General features: G+C 43.8%; 1 protein-coding gene across 2 annotated transcripts in view; it reads right to left on the bottom strand.

The window, feature by feature from the left end:
* The window catches only part of LOC145410131 (lamin-like), an 80924-nt gene that overhangs the window by 4724 nt on the left and 52461 nt on the right, over positions 1-23739 (bottom strand). Inside the window, exon 11 of one of the 2 annotated variants that reach the window (XM_080280330.1) lies at positions 5192-5282. The exons of the other annotated variant lie outside the window; for it this stretch is intronic. Coding sequence (XP_080136456.1) covers positions 5235-5282 — 48 coding nt within the window. The 3' untranslated portion in view covers positions 5192-5234. The remainder of the gene's footprint in view (positions 1-5191; positions 5283-23739) is intronic. 2 annotated transcript variants of the gene reach the window in all.

Genomic DNA, 23739 nt, shown 5'->3' with positions numbered 1-23739 from the left:
TCTGGCAATAGATAAACAGATAGATTTCTTAGGTTGAGACATTTAATTTGTACTCACTGTAGAGCTACCTGGCAATGGCACTACATCAGGTGAGTGGATGGTAGGCACCCCACCTATCATTGCCTGAAAACAGCTTGAGTACAAAAATAAGTCACCAAAATGAGTATGTTTAGTGCTAAGGTACTTGGTGGTGGTGGTGGTGATGGTGGTGGTGTGATGGTGGTGGTAGTGGTGTGGTGGTGGTGGTGGTGTGGTGGTGGTGGTGGTGTGATGGTGGTGGTAGTGGTGTGGTGGTGGTGGTGTGATGGTGGTGGTGTGATGGTGGTGGTAGTGGTGTGGTGGTGGTGGTGGTGTGGTGGTGGTGGTGTGGTGGTGGTGGTAGTGGTGTGGTGGTGGTGTGGTGTGGTGGTGGTAGTGACTGTGATGGTGGTAGTGGTGGTGGTGGAAGTAGTATGAGTTGCAGTGGTGGTGGTGGTGGAAGTAGTATGAGTTGCAGTGGTGGTGGTGGTGGAAGTAGTATGAGTTGCAGTGGCAGTTGTGGTGGTAGTAGTACAAGATGTAGTAGTAGTAGTAGTGGTAGTGGCAGTAGTAATAGTAACAGTAGTAGTAGTAGTAATGGTAGTGGTGGTGGTGGTGGTAGAAGTAGTAGTAGTAATGCAGCAGCAGCAGTAGTAACAGTAGCAGTAGTAGTAGTAGTAGTAGTAGTAGTAGTAGTAAGCAATGCAGCAGCAGCAGTAGTAATAGTTATAGTAGTAGTAGGCAATGTAGCAGCAAAAGCAGTAGTAGTTGTAGTAATAGTTATAGTAGTAGTGGTAAGAGAAGCAGAAGTGAAAGTAGGAGCAGCAGCACCACTACTACTACTACTACTATTTTTACAACCTCAGGCTCATCTGAACATAAACCCAGTGGACTGCAGGCTTAAAACTCCCCTTCTGTAGTCACCATCCTGATTTTGTGGGATAGGGAGGTAAGAGAGATTTAACCAGGCAGTGGAGCCGCCTGGTTATATCAGTGCCACCATGTGAAGGCTCCCATCTACAGCACAATGGTAGTAGCAAAATAATAAACAGAAAAAGGAATAATAATAATAATAATAATAATACAGTAATAATAATAATAATAATAATAAATATCATCACCACAGCAAATGGGAATAACAGAAAAAGGAATAATAATAAAAAAAATAATAATAATAATAATAAAAATAATAGTAACAATAATAATAATAATAATAATAATAAATACCATCACCACACTGAATGGGTTAGATTGAAAAGCTAACAGAGGTAAATGGATTAAATATAAAATAAATAAATAATAATAAAATAAATATATAAACAAAAACTGTGGCCAAGAAAGCTGAAATATTAATCTGGGTGAGCAAAAAAACCTTCAATTTGAAAATCCATAAAAGAATGACTCGGGAGGAATCGGTTAAATTTTCAAAAACGATAAGTGATGAAATTCGACTTTAAAAAATGCGAATCAGTTGGTATGGAGTTACTGATGACCGGAGAGAGAGAGAGAGAGAGAGAGAGAGAGAGTGCATGCGTGGCTGGTCTAAAAATTCACTCATCTGCAACTGACCATTTGAATTTGGGGCTACAAGGAAATTCAAAATATCAACATTGATCATTTTTGTAACATCAGCACAAATCACTTTTAAAATAGAAAAATATCACATGAAAATACGAGAATAACCTTGACATGATAATCAGTACTTGCTCAGGAATGTTATACAGTAAAACCTCGATATAATGGACTTCAATAGACCGGAATTCGCATTTATCGGACTCTTGGAGCTGCCGGACTAAATTCGTATATATGGGAAAAAGTCCGATAAAGTCAGAAGCAGTGCGGACTGCCTGGCCACTTCAGCTGTGTTCACCACAATAAGGTAAATAAATCAGTGTACAATACAGTATTATTATATATATTATACCATTGGATTATTGTAGTGAAGATATAACACAGTACAGTATTATTATATATATTATACCATTGGATTATTGTAGTGAAGATATAACACAGTACAGTATTATTATATATATTATACCATTGGATTATTGTAGTGAAGATATAACACAGTACAGTATTATTATATATATTATACCATTGGATTATTGTAGTGAAGATATAACACAGTACAGTATTATTATATATATTATACCATTGGATTATTGTAGTGAAGATATAACACAGTACAGTATTATTATATATATTATACCATTGGATTATTGTAGTGAAGATATAACACAGTACAGTACAGCAGTGGTAGTCATTGCCAGACGCCATGTATCCCAAACGGGGTGGCCAACGGCTTAGAGTTAATTGTTTTACAGGGAGGGGCACTAATCCTCCACCAACCCCACTTGACACGTAGGGATGCCAACAGCATCTGGTGTTCCCAGGCGGTCACCCATCCAAGTACTAACCAGACCCAACGTTGCTTAACTATCCAACAGCCATACCACGTTGAGTACACCGCTTCCCGTCCGATCAGCGAAGTTAAGCAACGTTGGGTTGAGTGGTAGTCAAAACAGTTTATAAACCGTTCATGTGATCCGGACTAACGTCTGATATATCGGAATTTTGCAGTTTTTGGAATGGTTTGGGCCCCAATTAATCTGTTATAGTGAGATCTTACTGTACAAAAATAAAGTTACATAATATCAAACACATGCAGAAAAATTATGCAATATTTTAATCCTAAGTCAGGAAAATTATTAAGGAATTTCCCAAACGCTGTGAAAATGATGGGTAATTTTGATATAGTACTTTCCTTATTCACACCAATATTGACGCATAACATTCCTGAGCAAATAGAGTAAGACCTCCCTATAACGGAGTAATTGGGGCCCAAGGCATTCCGAAAAATGCTAAATTCCAATAAAAGCAACATCCGGACTTCCCCCTGCTAATCCGGACTTTTTCCGATATATCAGACGTTAGTCCGGATCACATGAACGGTTTATAAACTGTTTTGACTACCATTGCTGTACTGTACTGTGTTATATCTTCACTACAATAATCCAATGGTATAATATATATAATAATACTGTACTGTGTTATATCTTCACTACAATAATCCAATGGTATAATATATATAATAATACTGTACTGTGTTATATCTTCACTACAATAATCCAATGGTATAATATATATAATAATACTGTACTGTGTTATATCTTCACTACAATAATCCAATGGTATAATATATATAATAATACTGTACTGTGTTATATCTTCACTACAATAATCCAATGGTATAATATATATAATAATACTGTACTGTGTTATATCTTCACTACAATAATCCAATGGTATAATATATATAATAATACTGTACTGTGTTATATCTTCACTACAATAATCCAATGGTATAATATATATAATAATACTGTACTGTGTTATATCTTCACTACAATAATCCAATGGTATAATATATATAATAATACTGTACTGTGTTATATCTTCACTACAATAATCCAATGGTATAATATATATAATAATACTGTACTGTGTTATATCTTCACTACAATAATCCAATGGTATAATATATATAATAATACTGTACTGTGTTATATCTTCACTACAATAATCCAATGGTATAATATATATAATAATACTGTACTGTGTTATATCTTCACTACAATAATCCAATGGTATAATATATATAATAATACTGTACTGTGTTATATCTTCACTACAATAATCCAATGGTATAATATATATAATAATACTGTATTGTACACTGATTTATTTACCTTATTGTGGTGAACACAGCTGAAGTGGCCAGGCAGTCCGCACTGCTTCTGGCTTTATCGGACTTTTTCCCATATACTGTATAGGAATTTAGTCCGGCAGCTCCAAGAGTCCGGTAAATGCGAATTCCGGTCTATTGAAGTCCGTTATATCGAGGTTTTACTATATAATTATTTTAAACAATTTTGGCTAATAATGCAAAAATTATGAATGGCGATATTTTAAAATTTCTTCCAGCCCAAAACACACAAGGGTCAGTTATGAGACAGGCCATGCATGCAACAAATATACTCTCTCTCTCTCTCTTCCTCTCTCCCCCCTCCCCCTCTCTCCCTCAAGGTCATCACTTAACGTCCTTCTATAATCATGGAGAAATTGATCAACGTTAATGCAGCCTTTTAAAAATTTGAATTCCGTCAATTACCAGTTTCCAAAATTATGCTCCTTCCTCCTGTGACATTCAGTATTATTCCTGATGCTTCCAAAAATTCTATTAAGATTTGGAAAGACCGAAAATGAATGGGGGTTAAAAATTTGACTACCCCCACCCCCCCTGTTTCAAAATTCTCTCTCCAAAATTGAATCTAATAATGAGGAGATTTCAAGAATGTGGTGAAATATGGGTTTGAAAAGTAGCTGTGTTACTCTACCACACACTGCCACACCACATTACACACTACACCACACACTGCCACACCACATTACACACTACACCACACACTGCCACACCACATTACACACTACACCACACACTGCCACACCACATTACACACTACACCACACACTGCCACACCACATTACACCACACACTGCCACACCACATCACACACTAAACATCACATTACACTACATACTGCCACACCACATTACATCACAGATTTCCCCATCACTCTATATTGCCCTACCACACCACACCACACCACACTGCCACACCACATTACACACTACCACACCACACCACATCACACACTGCCACACCACACCACATCACACATGTCCACATCACATTACACTACATATTGCCACACCACACCACACACTACCACACCACACCCTATATTGCCCTACCACACTACACCACAGCCATACCCTATATTGCCCTACCACACACACACACTCAGCTCCCTGCATACACACACACACACACACACACACTCAGCTCCCTGCATACACACACACACACACACACACACACACACACACACTCAGCTCCCTGCATACACACACACACACTCAGCTCCCTGCATACACACACACACACACAACTCAGCTCCCTGCATACACACACACACACACGAGCTACCTGCATACATAAATACATACACACACACACACACACACACACACAGCCACTTTTCAACCAAGACACTGTGGGTAGGAAGGTAGGCGTTAGTGCACATTGGGTCTACTGCCAGGATCTACTTACACCAGGCAGTGGGTGGTAGGTAGGTAGGTAGACGGTAGGTAGATTAGGCCAGAACGCAGCCTGTGTATAGACGCGACACCCCTCCCTCCATCTGCAGCAAGAGATGGAGCACGGTAACATACACACAAGCTCCCTAACACCTTTTCCAGAGTGATTTATTTATTACATCTTACTGTCCTCTTCTGTGTTACATAAATCCTTCCTAACACCTTTTCCTAAGTGATTTATTTTGTTTATTACACCTTACTGTCCTCTTCTGTGTTACATAAATCCTTCCTAACACCTTTTCCTAAGTGATTTATTTTGTTTATTACACCTTACTGTCCTCTTCTGTGTTACATAAATCCTTCCAATATCACCATACTCTGCATAAAGCTCCCTAACACCTTTTCCTAAGTGATTTATTTTGTTTATTGCACCTTACTGTCCTCTTCTGTGTTACATAAATCCTTCCAATATCACCATACTCTGCATAAAGCTCCCTAACACCTTTTCCTAAGTGATTTATTTTGTTTATTACACCTTACTGTCCTCTTCTGTGTTACATAAATCCTTCCAATATCACCATACTCTGCATAAAGCTCCCTAACACCTTTTCCTAAGTGATTTATTTTGTTTATTACACCTTACTGTCCTCTTCTGTGTTACATAAATCCTTCCAATATCACCATACTCTGCATAAAGCTCCCTAACACCTTTTCCTAAGTGATTTATTTTGTTTATTACATCTTACTGTCCTCTTCTGTGTTACATAAATCCTTCCAATATCACCATACTCTGCATAAAGCTCCCTAACACCTTTTCCTAAGTGATTTATTTTGTTTATTGCACCTTACTGTCCTCTTCTGTGTTACATAAATCCTTCCAATATCACCATACTCTGCATAAAGCTCCCTAACACCTTTTCCTAAGTGATTTATTTTGTTTATTACACCTTACTGTCCTCTTCTGTGTTACATAAATCCTTCCAATATCACCATACTCTGCATAAAGCTCCCTAACACCTTTTCCTAAGTGATTTATTTTGTTTATTACACCTTACTGTCCTCTTCTGTGTTACATAAATCCTTCCAGTATCACCATACTCTGCATAAAGCTCCCTAACACCTTTTCCTGAGCGATTTATTTTGTTTATTACACCTTACTGTCCTCTTCTGTGTTACATAAATCCTTCCAATATCACCATACTCTGCACAAAGCTCCCTAACACCTTTTCCTAAGTGATTTATTTTGTTTGTTACACCTTGCTGTCCTCTTCTGTGTTACATAAATCCTTCCACTATCACCATACTATGCATAAAGGTCCCTAACACATTTTCCTGAGTGATTTATTTGGTTTATTACACCTTACTGTCCTCTTCTGTGTTACATAAATCCTTCCAATATCACCATACTCTGCATAAAGCTCCCTAACACCTTTTCCTAAGTGATTTATTTTGTTTATTACACCTTACTGTCCTCTTCTGTGTTACATAAATCCTTCCAATATCACCATACTCTGCATAAAGCTCCCTAACACCTTTTCCTAAGTGATTTATTTTGTTTATTACACCTTACTGTCCTCTTCTGTGTTACATAAATCCTTCCAATATCACCATACTCTGCATAAAGCTCCCTAACACCTTTTCCTAAGTGATTTATTTTGTTTATTACACCTTACTGTCCTCTTCTGTGTTACATAAATCCTTCCAATATCACCATACTCTGCATAAAGCTCCCTAACACCTTTTCCTGAGTGATTTATTTTGTTTATTACACCTTACTGTCCTCTTCTGTGTTACATAAATCCTTCCAATATCACCATACTCTGCATAAAGCTCCCTAACACCTTTTCCTAAGTGATTTATTTTGTTTATTACACCTTACTGTCCTCTTCTGTGTTACATAAATCCTTCCAATATCACCATACTCTGCATAAAGCTCCCTAACACCTTTTCCTGAGTGATTTATTTATTACACCTTACTGTCCTCTTCTGTGTTACATAAATCCTTCCAATATCACCATACTCTGCATAAAGCTCCCTAACACCTTTTCCTAAGTGATTTATTTTGTTTATTACACCTTACTGTCCTCTTCTGTGTTACATAAATCCTTCCAATATCACCATACTCTGCATAAAGCTCCCTAACACCTTTTCCTAAGTGATTTATTTTGTTTATTACACCTTACTGTCCTCTTCTGTGTTACATAAATCCTTCCAATATCACCATACTCTGCATAAAGCTCCCTAACACCTCTTCCTAAGTGATTTATTTTGTTCATTTCACATTGTCATCCTTCTGTTGAAATGGAAGCTCCCTAACACCTTCTCCTGTGTGATTTATTTTCCTCTTTACACCTTGCCATCCTTCTCTGCATAATAAGCAATTTAAATCACTTAGGAAAAGGTGTTAATGAAACTCCCTAACACCTGTTCCTCAGTGACTTATTTTGTTTATTACACCTTACTGTGCCTATCCATCCTTCCAATGTCACCCACACCTCCTGCCTCCACCCACACATCCCACCACCACCCACACATCCCAACACCACCCACACATCCCACCACCACCACCCACACATCCCACCACCACCCACACATCCCACCACCACCCACACATCCTGCCACTACCACCCACACCTGCCACCACCACCCACACATCCCACCACCACCACCCACACATCCCACCACCACCCACACATCCTGCCACTACCACCCACACCTGCCACCACCACCCACACATCCCACCACCACCACCACCCACACAGCCTGCCACCACCACCCACACATCCCAACACCACCACCCACACATCCCACCACCACCACCACCCACACATCCCACCACCACCACCCACATCCTGCCACCACCACCCACACATCCCACAACCACCACCACCCACACATCCCACCACCACCACCCACACATCCCACCACCACCACCCACACATCCCACCACCACCACCCACACATCCCACCACCACAACCACCCACACATCCCACCACCACCACCACCCACACATCCCACCACCACCACCACCCACACATCCCACCACCACCACCCACACATCCCACCACCACCCACACATCCCACCACCCACACATCCCACCACCAACACATCCCAACACCATCACCCACACATCCCACCACCACCCACACATCCCACCACCACCACCCACACATCCCACCACCACCACCCACACAGCCTGCCACCACCACCCACACATCCCACCACCACCACCCACACATCCCATCACCACCACCCACACATCCCACCACCACCACCCACACATCCCACCACCACCACCCACACAGCCTGCCACCACCACCCACACATCCCACCACCACCACCCACACATCCCATCACCACCACCCACACATCCCACCACCACCACCCACACATCCCACCACCACCCACACATCCTGCCACCACCACCCACACATCCCACCACCACCACCCACACATCCCACCACCACCCACACATCCTGCCACTACCACCCACACCTGCCACCACCACCCACACATCCCACCACCACCACCCACACATCCCACCACCACCACCACCCACACATCCCACCACCACCACCCACACATCCCACCACCACCCACACATCCCACCACCAACACATCCCAACACCATCACCCACACATCCCACCACCACCACCCACACATCCCACCACCACAACCACCCACACATCCCACCACCACCACCCACCACCACCACCACCCACACATCCCACCACCACCACCCACACATCCCACCACCACCACCACCCACACATCCCACCACCACCACCCACACATCCCACCACCACCCACACATCCCACCACCCACACATCCCACCACCAACACATCCCAACACCATCACCCACACATCCCACCACCACAACCACCCACACATCCCACCACCACCACCACCCACACATCCCACCACCACCACCACCACCCACACATCCCACCACCACCACCCACACAGCCTGCCACCACCACCCACACATCCCACCACCACCCACACAGCCTGCCACCACCACCCACACAGCCTGCCACCACCACCCACACAGCCTGCCACCACCCACACATCCCACCACCACCACCCACGCATCCCTACACCACCACCCACGCATCCCACCACCACCACCCACGCATCCCACCACCACCACCCACACATCCCATCACCACCACCCACACATCCCACCACCACCACCCACACATCCTCAGCACCTCCCTATTACCAGCAGATCAATACGTAGGCTGAACTGTCTATCTATCTATTGCCAGACGCCTTAATCCCGTAAGGGGTGGCCACAAACAAATCGCCTCCATGTCACCCTGTCCCCCGCCATTTCACTGCCCTGCTCCCAGCTCACACCCCCCTCTCTCATATACCTCTCCACCCCATCTCTCCATCTCATCCTTGGCCTCCCCCTCCCTCCACCTCACTCACATACACTCTCCTCATCAGTCTCTCACTCTCCATCCTCTCCACTCCATCTCATCCTTGGCCTTCCCCTCCCTCTCCCGCCCTCCACCTCACTCACATACACTCTTCTCGTCAGTCTCTCACTCTCCATCCCTCCATCTCATCCTTGGCCTTCCCCTCCCTCTCCCCCCCTCCACCTCACTCACATACACTCTCCTCGTCAGTCTCTCACTCTCCATCCTCTCTTGTGTAGGTGTCGTGGATATTCAATTACGGTTTGGAGAGAGAGAGAGAGAGAGAAAGCATTGTCTTCTCACTCCTTTCACCAATGCTGCGTACGTCCAGGGGTAAACGCACCTCAGGCTGGACACCACTGACCTATGCTGTACCCAAAAATAAATCACTAAGGAAAAGGTGTTAAGGAGCTTCCATAACCAATGAGAGAACTTCCTTAACACCTTTTCCTAAGTGATTTATTTTTATTATTACACCTTTCCACTATACTCTGAATAAATAACAAACAGAAGGACATTAACCACCCATATCCAAAAATAAATCACTTAGGAACAGGTGTTAGGGAGCTTCCTTAACTGACATGAGTATGGTGAATGTCAGAAATCCAGCATGCTTTAAAAAAATAATAATAATAATGATGATAATAACAATAATAATAATAATAATAATAGCTGCAGTAGTAGTAATAATAATGATAATAATAATAATAATAATAGTAGTGGTAGTAATAATAATGAAAAATAATAATAATAATAATAATAGCAGTAGTAGTAATAATAATGATAATAATAATAAAAACAGTAGTAGTAATAATAATGATGATAATAATAACAGTAGTAATAATAATAATGATAATAATAATAATAATAACAGTAATAATAATAATAATAATAATAATAATAATAATAGCAGCATTAGTAGTAGTAATAATAATAATAATGATAATAATAATAACAACAGTACAGTAGGTACCCACAGTACGTGAGTATGTGGGCGGTAAAGAATGTCGCGTACTAGGAATTTGTGTCCTGTGAATACATAAACGTATGGGAAAAATTACACATGGGCGGCACCCCCTTCATGGGCAACCCTTGAGACGCCTTTCAGACCTAAGTATTGTACTGTACAGGGAAACTAAGACATATTACCTAAGATATAGTAAACCAACAAGATTATGGCTTAAATAAACCAACAAGGATATGGCTGCTCACCTTAACCCATGAGCACAACAGGCGTGATGGAGGTAAGAAGAGGATCTAAGGCAGGGTGAGGCACCTAGCATGCACCTCCTGCATCACCTGCCACACCACCTTCCTCACCACTCTCGTCACCAGCACTTTCGACACTTTCACTACCTAATGCACTCACTTCGTTCATAAAGCCTTCAAAGTCTATTCCTGACACCTCAGACATAACATCAGCCTCTTGATCCCTGCCAGGATATTTGGCTCTTCTGATGCTGTAGGAAGCGATGCCTCACTTTGTTGAGGCCGCAGGTAACGGCTGATGAGGGTTTGTTTCCTTCTGTTAACCTCCTGGTTGTGCCTGTCAGTGTAGTAGTGGAAGGTTCCGTCCAGTCAAGACATCAGCTCCACCACTCACAACTGACAGTGTTCGGTGTCCTTGAATTCTTCCTTGAATTTATCAAGGACACACAGTACCTGGCTGATCTCCACTGTGGTCAAATCTTCATTCTCCATCACTGGTGTTGCTGGCTGTTCTCCTGCGATCTCCTGCTCTGCGTCGGCCTCGTCAACTCACTGCACGACTTCCTGGGGATCCTGCTCTGCGTCGGCCTCGTCAACTCACTGCACGACTTCCTGGGGATCCTGCTCTGCTGCTGCTGAATGTAAACCCCTGATCTCCTCCAGCGAGACGGCCTGAAACCCGGGCACAGCTTGTGCACTGGTGAGAGTGGCTGCCTCGGCAGCGGCCAGGGACTGAAAGCCACTTCCTGGTGCGATTTCACACAGGTGCAGCACGAGGAGGCACCAAGCAGGGCAGGGTTAATTGTTGCAGCAGTTATATCTGAACTGTCTGCTTGCATCCCTCCACCTCTACGACGGGCGCGTAACACCCGTCTAGCAGCAAACTCTCATCCCTTTTCTGTTCAACTCTCTAATGCAAGAGTTAACTATTACTCCCAGTCCTTCATTTATGCAACAGGTCAACTCTGGAACTGTCTCCCTCGGTCTGTATTTCCTGCTGCCTATGATCTCCAGTCTTTCAAACGCAGTGTGTCCAGGCATCTCGAAATGAATGGATCTTGAATTTGGCTCTCTCTTGTATTTTGTTTTTCTCTTGCAGGGAACTGTTATTACGGGCTCATGGCCTTTGGTTCCTTCTTTCTCGCATTATTTATATATATATTAAAAAAAAAAAAAAAAAAAAAAAAAAAAAAAAAAAAGGGACACCAGTAATGTGATGGCATCCTTGAGGCTGAATGCTAGAAAGCCATAACGGTCTTCTCAGGAGCTGAAGTGGTTGGCGTTGTGGCTGCTGTGTGTGGTGAGGATGAAGCGGGTGAAGCGAGTCAAATCATCCTCAGCGTCCATGACATCACTCCCAACTGTGTCCAAGTCAAGAATTGCCTGCAGTTCCTCATAGCTGTTGGTCTTGCTGTGGAGGTGATCGTAGAGGCGTTGGTGGTATGGCTGCTTCACTGTTGCAATCAACTCCTGGTCCAGCGGTTGGATGAGAGAGGTCGTTCTGGGTGGCAAAAAAACAATCTTGCATTCCTTGCTGAGGCCTGCTAGCCAAGTCGGATGACTTGGGGCATTGTTGAGGATGAGAAGCACCTTGAAGGGGATGCCAAGATGCCAAGTTCCCAGGATTTAGCCTTGGCGTCAAGGATGAAGTGCCGCAACAGCCACTTGGAAATGACGCTGCTCGTCATCCAGCCATTGGAGTTGCTGTACCAGTATATCCCACTGTCATCCATGCAGCGCAGATTCTTGTAGCATCTGGGGTGTGCTGCGGTGTGCACCACAACAGGACGCATCTGTGTCAGCCTGATAAGTTCACGGTAAACATGTCTGTTATCCTGCTCTTGTCCACTTTTCTGCCGAGGGCCTGGCGCTGCTGCTTACTGATATACGTAGATTTTGGCAAAGCCTTGTGGTACAAGGCTGTTTCACCTATGTTATAAATTTGGTCTCTGCTGTAGCTGCCCTCATTGATTATCACCTTCAGGATGGCTGGATAGTCCCTGGCTGCCATTTCATCCGCAGAAGCACGCTCGCCAGTGACGCGAATGTGATGTAGCTCCTTCCTCTTCAGGAACCGGCATAACCATCCCACGGAGGCTTTAAAGGGTTTCTTGACACCAAGCTTCACAGCAGCAGCTTTGTAGAAAATCTTGGCCTGGTCCCTGATGTAGCGCCCATTCAGTGGAACTCCTTCCTCTGGATAAATGTAGCCATGTACCGCTCCATCAGAATTATTGCCCAGCTGGTCTGCCTGCTTCTCCCGTCCAGTGCCGCCGTCCCATATGTCTTCACAGTCTTCTTTATGGCCTCCCTGTTCACCTACATTGTTCGCACCGTCAACTCCACCAAGCCGAGTTCCTTCCCAATAGCGGTGTTACCCTTCCCACTCTCTTTCTTTTGAATGACTTCCATCTTCATGGCACGGGTGATGCACTTCTTCCTTCTCAAGGACAGGACAGACATCCTGGCTCACAAAACACGCCTCAGAGTAGACGAGAGTAGACGAGAACGTTGCTGGAACAGCGAGTGTACCCTCTGTGTGCGTGTGTTTCCTCTGCTGGGCCTCTCTCACCACCCTCCAGGCAGTGCATTTGGGCATCACGTGATGAGTGCACATCACTGACATCACAAGGTGGCGGAGTGTTGCCAACCGTCATCGCTTCTTGGGGGGGCAATGTCGCATACACGGGGTAACCCTGGATTTGGAACTCTCTTTGCTGCCCGTTTCACTTACAATGTCAATTCGCATACTATTTATTTAAAAAAAAAAAAAAAAAAAAAAAAAAAAAAGGGTCCACGCGCACAATCGCACAATGAGGTTCGTGTTCTGAACTCGCGGACTGTGGGTACCTACTGTAGTAGTTGTAATAATAATAATAATAGCGGCAGTATTAATAATAATAATAACAACAACAGTAGCACTTGTAATAATAATAATAATAATAATAATTCAAGACGTGTGTATTCCTCTTGGCTCTGAATTTTCTTCCTATTTTTGAGGGGGGGGGGAGGGAAGGAATGAGAGAGAGAGAGAGAGAGAGAGAGAGAGAAAGAGAGAGAGAGAGAGATTTATGCAGAGTATGGCAGTACTGGGATGAATATATTAACCAAAGAGGTTAGTAAGATGTAACATGCAAAATAAATCGCTTAGGAAAAGGTGTTAGGGAGCTTTATGCAGAGTATGGTGATACTGGAAGGATTTATGTAACACAGAAGAGGACAGTAAGGTGTAATAAACAAAATAAATCACTTAGGAAAAGGTGTTAGGGAGCTTTATGCAGAGTATGGTGATATTGGAAGGATTTATGTAACACAGAAGAGGACAGTAAGGTGTAATAAACAAAATAAATCACTTAGGAAAAGGTGTTAGGGAGCTTTATGCAGAGTATGGTGATATTGGAAGGATTTATGTAACACAGAAGAGGACAGTAAGGTGTAATAAACAAAATAAATCACTTAGGAAAAGGTGTTAGGGAGCTTTATGCAGAGTATGGTGATATTGGAAGGATTTATGTAACACAGAAGAGGACAGTAAGGTGTAATAAACAAAATAAATCACTTAGGAAAAGGTGTTAGGGAGCTTTATGCAGAGTATGGTGATACTGGAAGGATTTATGTAACACAGAAGAGGATAGTTAGGCATAATAAACAAAATAAATCGCTTTGGAAAAGATGTTAGGGAGCTTTATGCAGAGTATGGTGATATTGGAAGGATTTACTAATAGAAGAGGACAGTAGGGTGCAACAATCAAAATAAATCATTAAGGAAAAGGTGTTACGGAGTTTTATGCAGAGCATGGCGATTTTAAAATAATTTAAGTAACACAGGAGAGGACGATAACGTCTAATAAACAACATAAATTACTTAGGAAAAGGTGTTAGGAAGCTTTATGCAGAGTATGGTGATATTAGAATCAATTAAGTAACACAGACGAGGATGACAAGGTTTGTTTCGTTAGTAAAGGCTCCAACATGCATGCATCGGCCTTGGTCACCTGATTGCAGCTCTCCACACTGCTCGATCTCTGGCAACCTCCTTCATCAGTGCCTTATCCCTGAGGGCACATTCTGTGACCTCATCCCAGGTCTTTTTCTGTCTGCCTCTCACAACCCCAGCCTCAACGTTCACACTTCTCACCTTCCACACCCAATTGTCATCCTCCATCCTCTCCACATGCCCAAACCATCTCAGTCTACCCCTCCTCATCACAAACCATCTCAGGCTACCCCTCCTCATCATAAACCATCTCAGTCTACCCCTCCTCATCACAAACCATCCCAGTCTACCCCTCCTCATCACAAACCATCTCAGTCTACCCCTCCTCATCACAGACCATCTCAATCTACCCCTCCTCATCACAAACCATCTCAGTCTACCCCTCCTCATCACAAACCATCTCAGTCTACCCCTCCTCATCACAAACCATCTCAGTCTACCCCTCCTCATCACAAACCATCTCAGTCTCCTTCATCACAAACCATCTCAGTCTATCCCTCCTCATCACAAACCATCTCAGTCTACTGCTACTCATCACAAACCATCTCAGTCTACCCCTCCTCTCACAACACCAATACACTCCAGTCCCATCCTTCCCCTCAACTCTTCCATCGTAAACCCAGACCCCCCAGGCCTCACACTCAGGGACGCACTGCACATCCACCTAATCATTGTCATTTCTGTACGTTTGAGCCTGTGAATATCCACTTCCATTACTGCCCAGGTCTCACTACCATCCATCATTACACTCCTAACACATGCCACATACAGCATTACACTCCTAACACATGCCACATACAGCATTACACTCCTAACACATGCCACATACAGCATTACACTCCTAACACATGCCACATACAGCATTACACTCCTAACACATGCCACGTACAGCATTACACTCCTAACACTTGCCACACACAGCATTACACTCCTAACACATGCCACATACACCATTACACTCCTAACATGCCACATACAGCATTACACTCCTAACACATGCCACATACAAAGATCCCTTAGCATGGAGGGAGAGTCCTCTCACTGTCAGGAGAGGCAACAGCTCCCTGAACTTCTTCCAACCACTCCACACTCTAGCCACAGAGCTGCTCCAGCCCCACCTCCAGCACATAACATGTCTCCCAAATAACAAAACTCTTCCACACACTCAACAGACTCACCAGCAAGATCAATCCTTTCACGCCTGACAATCTCCACCTGCTCTCCCCGACACACCACACACATGAAATCAGCATTATCTTGCAGTCTACCTCTAATACCACTACATCTCTTATGCACCCACTTATCACAAACACTGCATTATCTTGCAGTCTACCTCTAATACCACTACATCTCTTATGCACCCACTTATCACAAACACTGCATTATCTTGCAGTCTACCTCTAATACCACTACATCTCTTATGCACCCACTTATCACAAACACTGCATTATCTTGCAGTCTACCTCTAATACCACTACATCTCTTATGCACCCACTTATCACAAACACTGCATTATCTTGCAGTCTACCTCTAATACCACTACATCTCTTATGCACCCACTTATCACAAACACTGCATTATCTTGCAGTCTACCTCTAATACCACTACATCTCTTATGCACCCACTTATCACAAACACTGCACAAGATGGAATTACTTCCCATGCCCTTGTGGCAAACCACACATGGCCACTCTCCCTCTTCTTTGACAGTACCACCACCAGCCCTAGATACCATCACTTTTGTTTTATCTGCATTTACCCTTAAGCCCTTGTGCCCCATACCATCTCTCCACTTCCTAAATCTTTCCTCCGCCTCTCCATACCATCTCTCCACTTCCTAAACCTTTCCTCCGCCTCTCCATACCATCTCCCCACTTCCTAAATCTTTCCTCCGCCTCTCCATACCATCTCTCCACTTCCTAAATCTTTCCTCCGCCTCCCTTTCATTCTCTGCAATCAACACCAAATCATCAGCATACATCTCCCACGGGAGTCCGTTTCTAAAGTCACGTGAGAGGACTTCAAGTACCATGATAAACAACATGGGACCCAAGACTGACCCCTGATGCACACCAACATTCACGCAAAACTCATCACTCAAATCTCCATTTGCCCTTACCTGGGTGTGAGCACCAACAAGGTGTAATAAACAAATTAAATCACTTAGGAAAAGAATGAAGAAGTAAAAGAAGAAGAAAAAGAAGAAGAAGAAGAAGAAGAAGAAGAGAATGACGAAAAAGATGACGACGAAGGAAAAGAAGAAGGAAGAGTAGAACAAGTACAATAACCCGGGGAACTGTTGACATGCAGTAATAATCTGTCTTGGCCTCCACACACACCTGTTATGACTGCTTGCTGTTTGCCAATTATATGTGGTGTGGAGGTAACAGGTCGTGCTGGGAGGCTTTAATATTAGTCTTTGTTATAGCATTTATTGTTACCAGGCAGTAGAAATAACTGTACATGATAATTATGATAATGATAATAATAATAATAATAATGATGACGATAATAATAATAATAAAAATCTATCTATCTATCTATAGCCCGACGCCCTAATCCCGCAAAGGGTGGCCGCAGACAAAACGCCTCCAAGTCACTCTGTCACCCACCATTTGACTCCCCTCCCCCCAACTTACCTCCCCCTCCCTCATATACCTCTCAACTCCATCCCTCCACCTCATCCTCGGTCTACCCCTCCCTCTCCCTCCCTCCACCTCACCTACATACACCCTCTTGGTCAGTCTTTCATTCTCCATTCTCTCCACATGTCCAAACCACCTCAGTGTATTTCTCCTAATCTTTTCAACCACATCCACATCTACCCCACAACGTTCCTTCACTTCTTCATTCGTCAACCTGTCCCTCCACGTCACTCCACATGCTCCTCTCAAGTAACTCATTTCCACTGCTCTCTCTTGACTTGTTCCCCTCTTGCAAGGTCCATGCCTCGCTTCCATACGTCAGGGTAGGGATCACAATACCATCATGCAGTGACTTCTTAACTTCCATACTCACCTCTCTATTTCTCATCACTGCTTTCATGTACCATCAACTTTTCTTCCCTGCTGTACCCTTTCACGTACTTCATCCCCCAAAGTTCCATCCTTACTCATCACACTACCCAAGTGCTTGAATGCACTCACATTCTCCATATCCTCACCATCCAACCTCACTGCACACTCTGTGACTTCATTCCTCTCAAACACCATAACTTTACTTTTGTTTACATTAACTTTCAGCTTCCTCCTCCTACACACTGTCCCAAATTCATTCACCAAAACTTGCAACTCCCATTCATCTTCACTCAACAATACTGTATCATCAGCAAACAGCAACACCGGAAGCTTCCAAATCTCACCCTCATTCATTAGGGCCACCCCCACATCCACTGCCCTACCTTGCACCTCCTTTACAACCCCATCCATATATATATTAAACAGCCATGGAGACATCACACACCCCTGTTTCAGTCCCACATTGAGATCAAAGAACTCACTCAGCTCACCATCCACTCGCACCGTAGCCCTAGCTCCCTCATACATACTCTTCACAGCACTCAACAATTTCCCCTCCACTCCATATATTCTTAATACCTTCCACATACCATGCCTATCTATTCTGTCATAAGCTTTCTCCAAGTCCATGAAGGCAGCATACACTTTCCTTCCCTTCTCTAGATACTTCTCCACTAAACATCTTAGAACAAATATCTGATCTACACACCCTTTTCCCTTCCTAAATCCCCCTTGTTCTTCTCCAACTAGCTCCTCTGTCATATGCCTAACCCTATCAATGAGTATTCTACCATATATTTTACCAGTCACACTAAGAAGGCAAATACCCCTATGGTTACCACATACTTCTCTCTCCCCTTTTCCTTGGTACAGAGGAACAATTATACCTGATTTCCAGTCCTCTGGAACCCTTCCCTCTTCCCAAGCCAATCTACACAACTTCCATATCCACTCCACAACAATCTCACCCCCATACCTAAGCATTTCACCACACACTCCATCAATTCCTGGGGCCTTTCCCAGCTTAATCTTCTTCATCGCTTCCACTACTTCCGACCTACTGATCTCTTCCTCCCTCCTCTCATCTCTTCTTCTCCCAGCCATTCCCCAACCACTTATACTCACACTGCTCTCACTCTCTACATTCAACAAATCCTCAAAGTGCTCCTTCCATCTCCTCAATTTCTCTCTCTTCTCCACCAACAATCTATTATTCCTATCTTTCACTCCCCTACTATTTCCCCTTTCACACTGCCTTACTTTCTTTACCTCCTTCCAAAACAATTTCTTACTCTCCCTCCATTTCACACTCAGATTCCTCCCAAACTCTTCATCCACTTTCTTCTTACTCTCCTTCACCAGTCTCTTAACCTCCCTTCTCCTGCTCACATATACCTCTCTCTTCTCTCTCTCATCTTCTCCCCTACCTCTACTCGCCAATCATTCACCATATGCCTTCTTCTTTTGTTCCACAGCTCGTTTCACCTCATCATTCCACCATGCTGTCCCTTGCACACCCTTGCATCTCCTCCTCACTCCACAAACCGCCTCACACACTGCGCCTATCTCTTCCGTGAATATCTTACATACGTCTTCCACCCCTTCCATCTGCTCTAGCTCATACCTTCCCAATCTTTCTTCCACAATGCTCTTATACTCTGTCATTTTCTCACTATCTTGCAATTTCTCCACTCTTCTCACAGGAGCTGCTTCCTCCTGTCTTCCCCTTCGTCTCCTCAACCACTTTCTTTGCAGCTCTACCTTGGCCATCACTAAGTGATGGTCCGAGACTCCATTCCCCCACCCTCTCCACACTCTTGCATCCAACACTTGTCTTCTCATTCGCTCATCCACACACACGTAGTCTATCATTGCCTTTCGTTCAACAAGTTCACCATCCATCCTCCTCATTACTCTCCATGTATAATAATAATACTGGAACAACAATAATAATAATAATAATAAATAGTAGTACTAGTAGCAGTAGTAGTATTAGTAACAAAAAAAATCATCATCATCATCATCATCGGGACGACCTTTCCCACCCTAGGGCAGGGTGAGGTGTAGCAATGTCCAGACAGCCCAACCTTGCCCAATCCAATGGGTCACACTTCCATTCACTCACCATTCAAGCCCCCGGAATCCTGGCTCTATCTGATATACCAAAAACATTCACTACGTTCTGTAGCTTCACATAAACGTATCCGATAGAGTCAATGGGCCATGCTTCCATTCACTAATCATTCAAGCCCCCGGAATCCTGGCTCTATCTGATACACCAAAAACATTCACCACGTTCTGTAGCTTCACATAAACGTATCCGATAGAGTCAATGGGCCACGCTTCCATTCACTAATCATTCAAGCCCCCGGAATCCTGGCTCTATCTGATACGCCAAAAACATTCACCACGTTCTGTAGCTTCACATAAACGTATCCGATAGAGTCAATCCGGACGCTGCCACATTAAAAAGGGGTGCCAAATCCCTGATCATGCACTTCACCTCACAACATTCATCTAGCCAACTTGATCTCCTGTCAGTTCCCTAGCCTCACTGACTTCCAAACCTCTCTGCCTCACACACTCATCCACCATATCCCTCCACCTTCTCCTTGGCCTACCTCGCCTCCTCCCTCCTTCGAATTCACTCAGATACACCTTCTTCACCACTCTGTTGTTATCCATTCTCTCCACATGACCATACCATCTCAGTACACTCTCTTCAGTTTTGGTGTCCACCGACTTCCTCACTCCACATCTTTCACGAATCACATTATTTCGTATCCTATCCACCCTCTGTACTCCACATACATTCCCCAGCAGTCCCATCTCCACATCCTCACTCCACATCTTTCACGAATCACATTATTTCGTATCCTATCCACCCTCTGTACTCCACATACATTCCTCAGCAGTCCCATCTCCACTGCTCTTACTCTTGACTTTTCATTTTCATGCCACACCATAGTCTCACATCCATATGTTAAAGTTGGCACTAACACTCCTTCATGTAAGCCTCGTGCAGCTGCAACACTCAAGCCTCTGTTTCTTATCAAGGCCTTCATTCCACCAGCTACTTTTCTTCCTTGTGTCACTCTACTTTCCACTTCTTTTGCACATTTTCCTCTCTTTTCTATCACTGTACCCAGGTATTTGAACTCTCTCACCAATTCGTCTCTCTCCATTCACTGTAACATCACGCTGGGAGTCACCTTCTCTCTCAATAACCATCACTTTACTCTTTTCTACATTTACTCTCAAGGCACGATGCTCACAGACATCAGCAAAACTCTGCACTAGCCTACCAAGTTCCTGTCCGGTACTTGCAAGCAGTACTGCATCATCAGCATACAACAAATTTGAAATATTCCATCCATCACCATTCATTACCAACGCCATCCCTCTCTCCATTACTCGTGTTTTTACTTCTCTCATCACCCCATCCATATATATATTGAACAACCATGGGGATATCACACAACCTTGTCGCACGCCCACACCAATCATGAACCATTCACTTAGATGCCCATTAACCCTTACACATGCTTCACTACCATCATAAAAACTCTTGACGGCACCTAGCAGCTTACCATCTACACCATACATGCGCAAAACATTCCACAATCCATCTCTGTTTACTTTGTCGTATGCTTTTTCCAGATCCATGAATGCCATAAACACCTTATGGTTCTTCTCACAAGCCTTCTCTGCTATCTCTCTCTCTGCAAATACTTGATCCACACATCCTCTGCCACTCCTAAAGCCACCCTGTTCATCACTCACTAGGACTTCTGATATCTCTCTTACTTTCTCTATAATAATTCTTCCATATACCTTCCCTACCACACTCAATAAACTTATGCCACAATAATTCTTGCACTCACTTCACACACCTTTATTTTTGTACAGGGGTACAATCACAGCCTTTTTCCACTCTGCAGGCACAGTTTCACTCATCCATGCCTTCTTACATATCTCCAACAAGCACTTCATTCCACTCTCTCCACTACACTTAAGCATCTCTGCATACACCTCATCAACCCCACCTGCCTTCCCATTTTTCAGCCGCTTCACAGCACTCTTCACCTGTGCGAGTGTCAAGTCTCCTGGCACTGCATTCCTTCTCTGCACACCCCCAAAACCAATCATGTTTACAGCCGCTCTGCTCTCTCTATTCCCATTCATCAGGCTTTCAAAATATTCTTTCCATCTGGTCCTTACTTCATCCCCATGGGTTAATAATCTACCACCTACATCCTTCACACCATCACATTTCTTTCCACTTTCACTTCTACATTTCCGCATCTCTTTCCAGAATAACTTCCTATTTTCAGAGTAGTTTGCATTCATTTTTCTTCCCAGATCCTCATTTGCCTCCTTCTTTTTCCTCTACACTAGTCTTTGTACGTGCTTCTTGCCCTTAGAATATTCAGTTCTTAAGTAGTAGGTGGTGGCAACCATCATCCACTCACTTGATGTAGTGCTGTCTACTTCTTCCTAAGCCTTCATCATTCTTTTTCTGTGCCTGTCCTCCTCTCTTCCTATTTCTCACCATCATCCACTCACTTGATGTAGTGCTGCCTACTTCTTCCTTAGCCTTTATCATTCTTTTTCTGTGCCTGTCCTCCTCTCTTCCTATTTCTCCCATCTTTCCTGTCACTTCTTATTGCTTTTCTTTCCTTTACAGGTGGCTTTACATTGAGTGACAAGCCAAATGGTTTCCTGTAAGCCAAGAAACCATTTACAACGCTGGGTGATAACCATATAACCAAACCATACGTGTTCCCTACTTGTCAGCAAGTGGGTTGGTGGAGGGTTAGTGCCCCTCCCTGTAAAACAAATTACTCAAAGGCAAATGGCCACCCCTTACGGGATTATGGCGTCTGGCAATAGATAGATAGATAGACAGATTATTTCAACTGAACCCCTGTCCTGTAACCACTCTAGCCACTTCTTCCCCTTTTCCTCCACTGCTCTCTTAACCTCCTCATCCCACCATGCCGTACCTGTCTTCTTTGCTGATACTCTTGCCACACAACACACCACTACAGCATTCCTAACTAAGCAATCCCTATATGCATTCCACAGGCTGTCCAGATCCATTTCATTCCAATTCAGTAATTCTAACTCGTCCTCTACTTTGGTCCTGTATTCATCTGCCATTTCTTTGATCCTCAGTTTCTTAACTCTCAGTCTTTCTCCCTGACTGCTCCTCTTTCCCTTGATCCACATCACTCCTCCCAGCTTGATCTTGCATAACACAATCCTATGATCTGACAGACCTCCACAATGTCCTCTCACAGCCCTCGTATCAGCAACCATTCCCATCATTGACCTCTCTACGAGCACGTAATCAATCAGGCTTCTTTCAACACGATCCCCGTTCCCTCTATACCATGTATATTTATGTGCATCTATGTTTGAAATATGAGTTACAAATGCACAACCTCCTCTCCTGACACATATCCTTTAGTCACTTCCCATTATCATTTTCTCCTGGTACTCCATAACAACCCATTATGTCATCCTCAGGACCAGTGCCTACTCCTCCGTTCATATCCCCCATCACAATCACTACACAGCTCCAGGGCATTTCTCCCACTACTGCACCCAGCTCATCCCAAAACCTGTCTTTCTCTCTCTCACTCCTGTCCTCACACGGTGCATACGCCACAGACGGAGCTCCACATCGAAAGTGCTGGTGGCCAAGGATACCAGTGGTGTGGCATACAATGCTATGATACCACCTGTGTATACCAGCACGATATCCAAAGTGCCAGAACAACCCCTAGCCGACAGGGTACGATTCCCCAAACGTCCTGGTTGACTGCGATTGTAGTAATGATAATAGTAATATAATGTTCATAGTAGTAGTAGTACTAGTGGTGGTGGTGGTGGTGGTGATGGTG

This window comes from Coenobita brevimanus, chromosome 10, assembly GCF_032717465.1.
Source record: "Coenobita brevimanus isolate Jiangsu-jjx chromosome 10, ASM3271746v2, whole genome shotgun sequence".
NCBI lineage: Eukaryota > Metazoa > Arthropoda > Malacostraca > Decapoda > Coenobitidae > Coenobita > Coenobita brevimanus.
The sequence above is the reverse complement of the archived record's forward strand: the minus strand, read 5'-3'. Positions and strand labels throughout refer to the sequence as shown.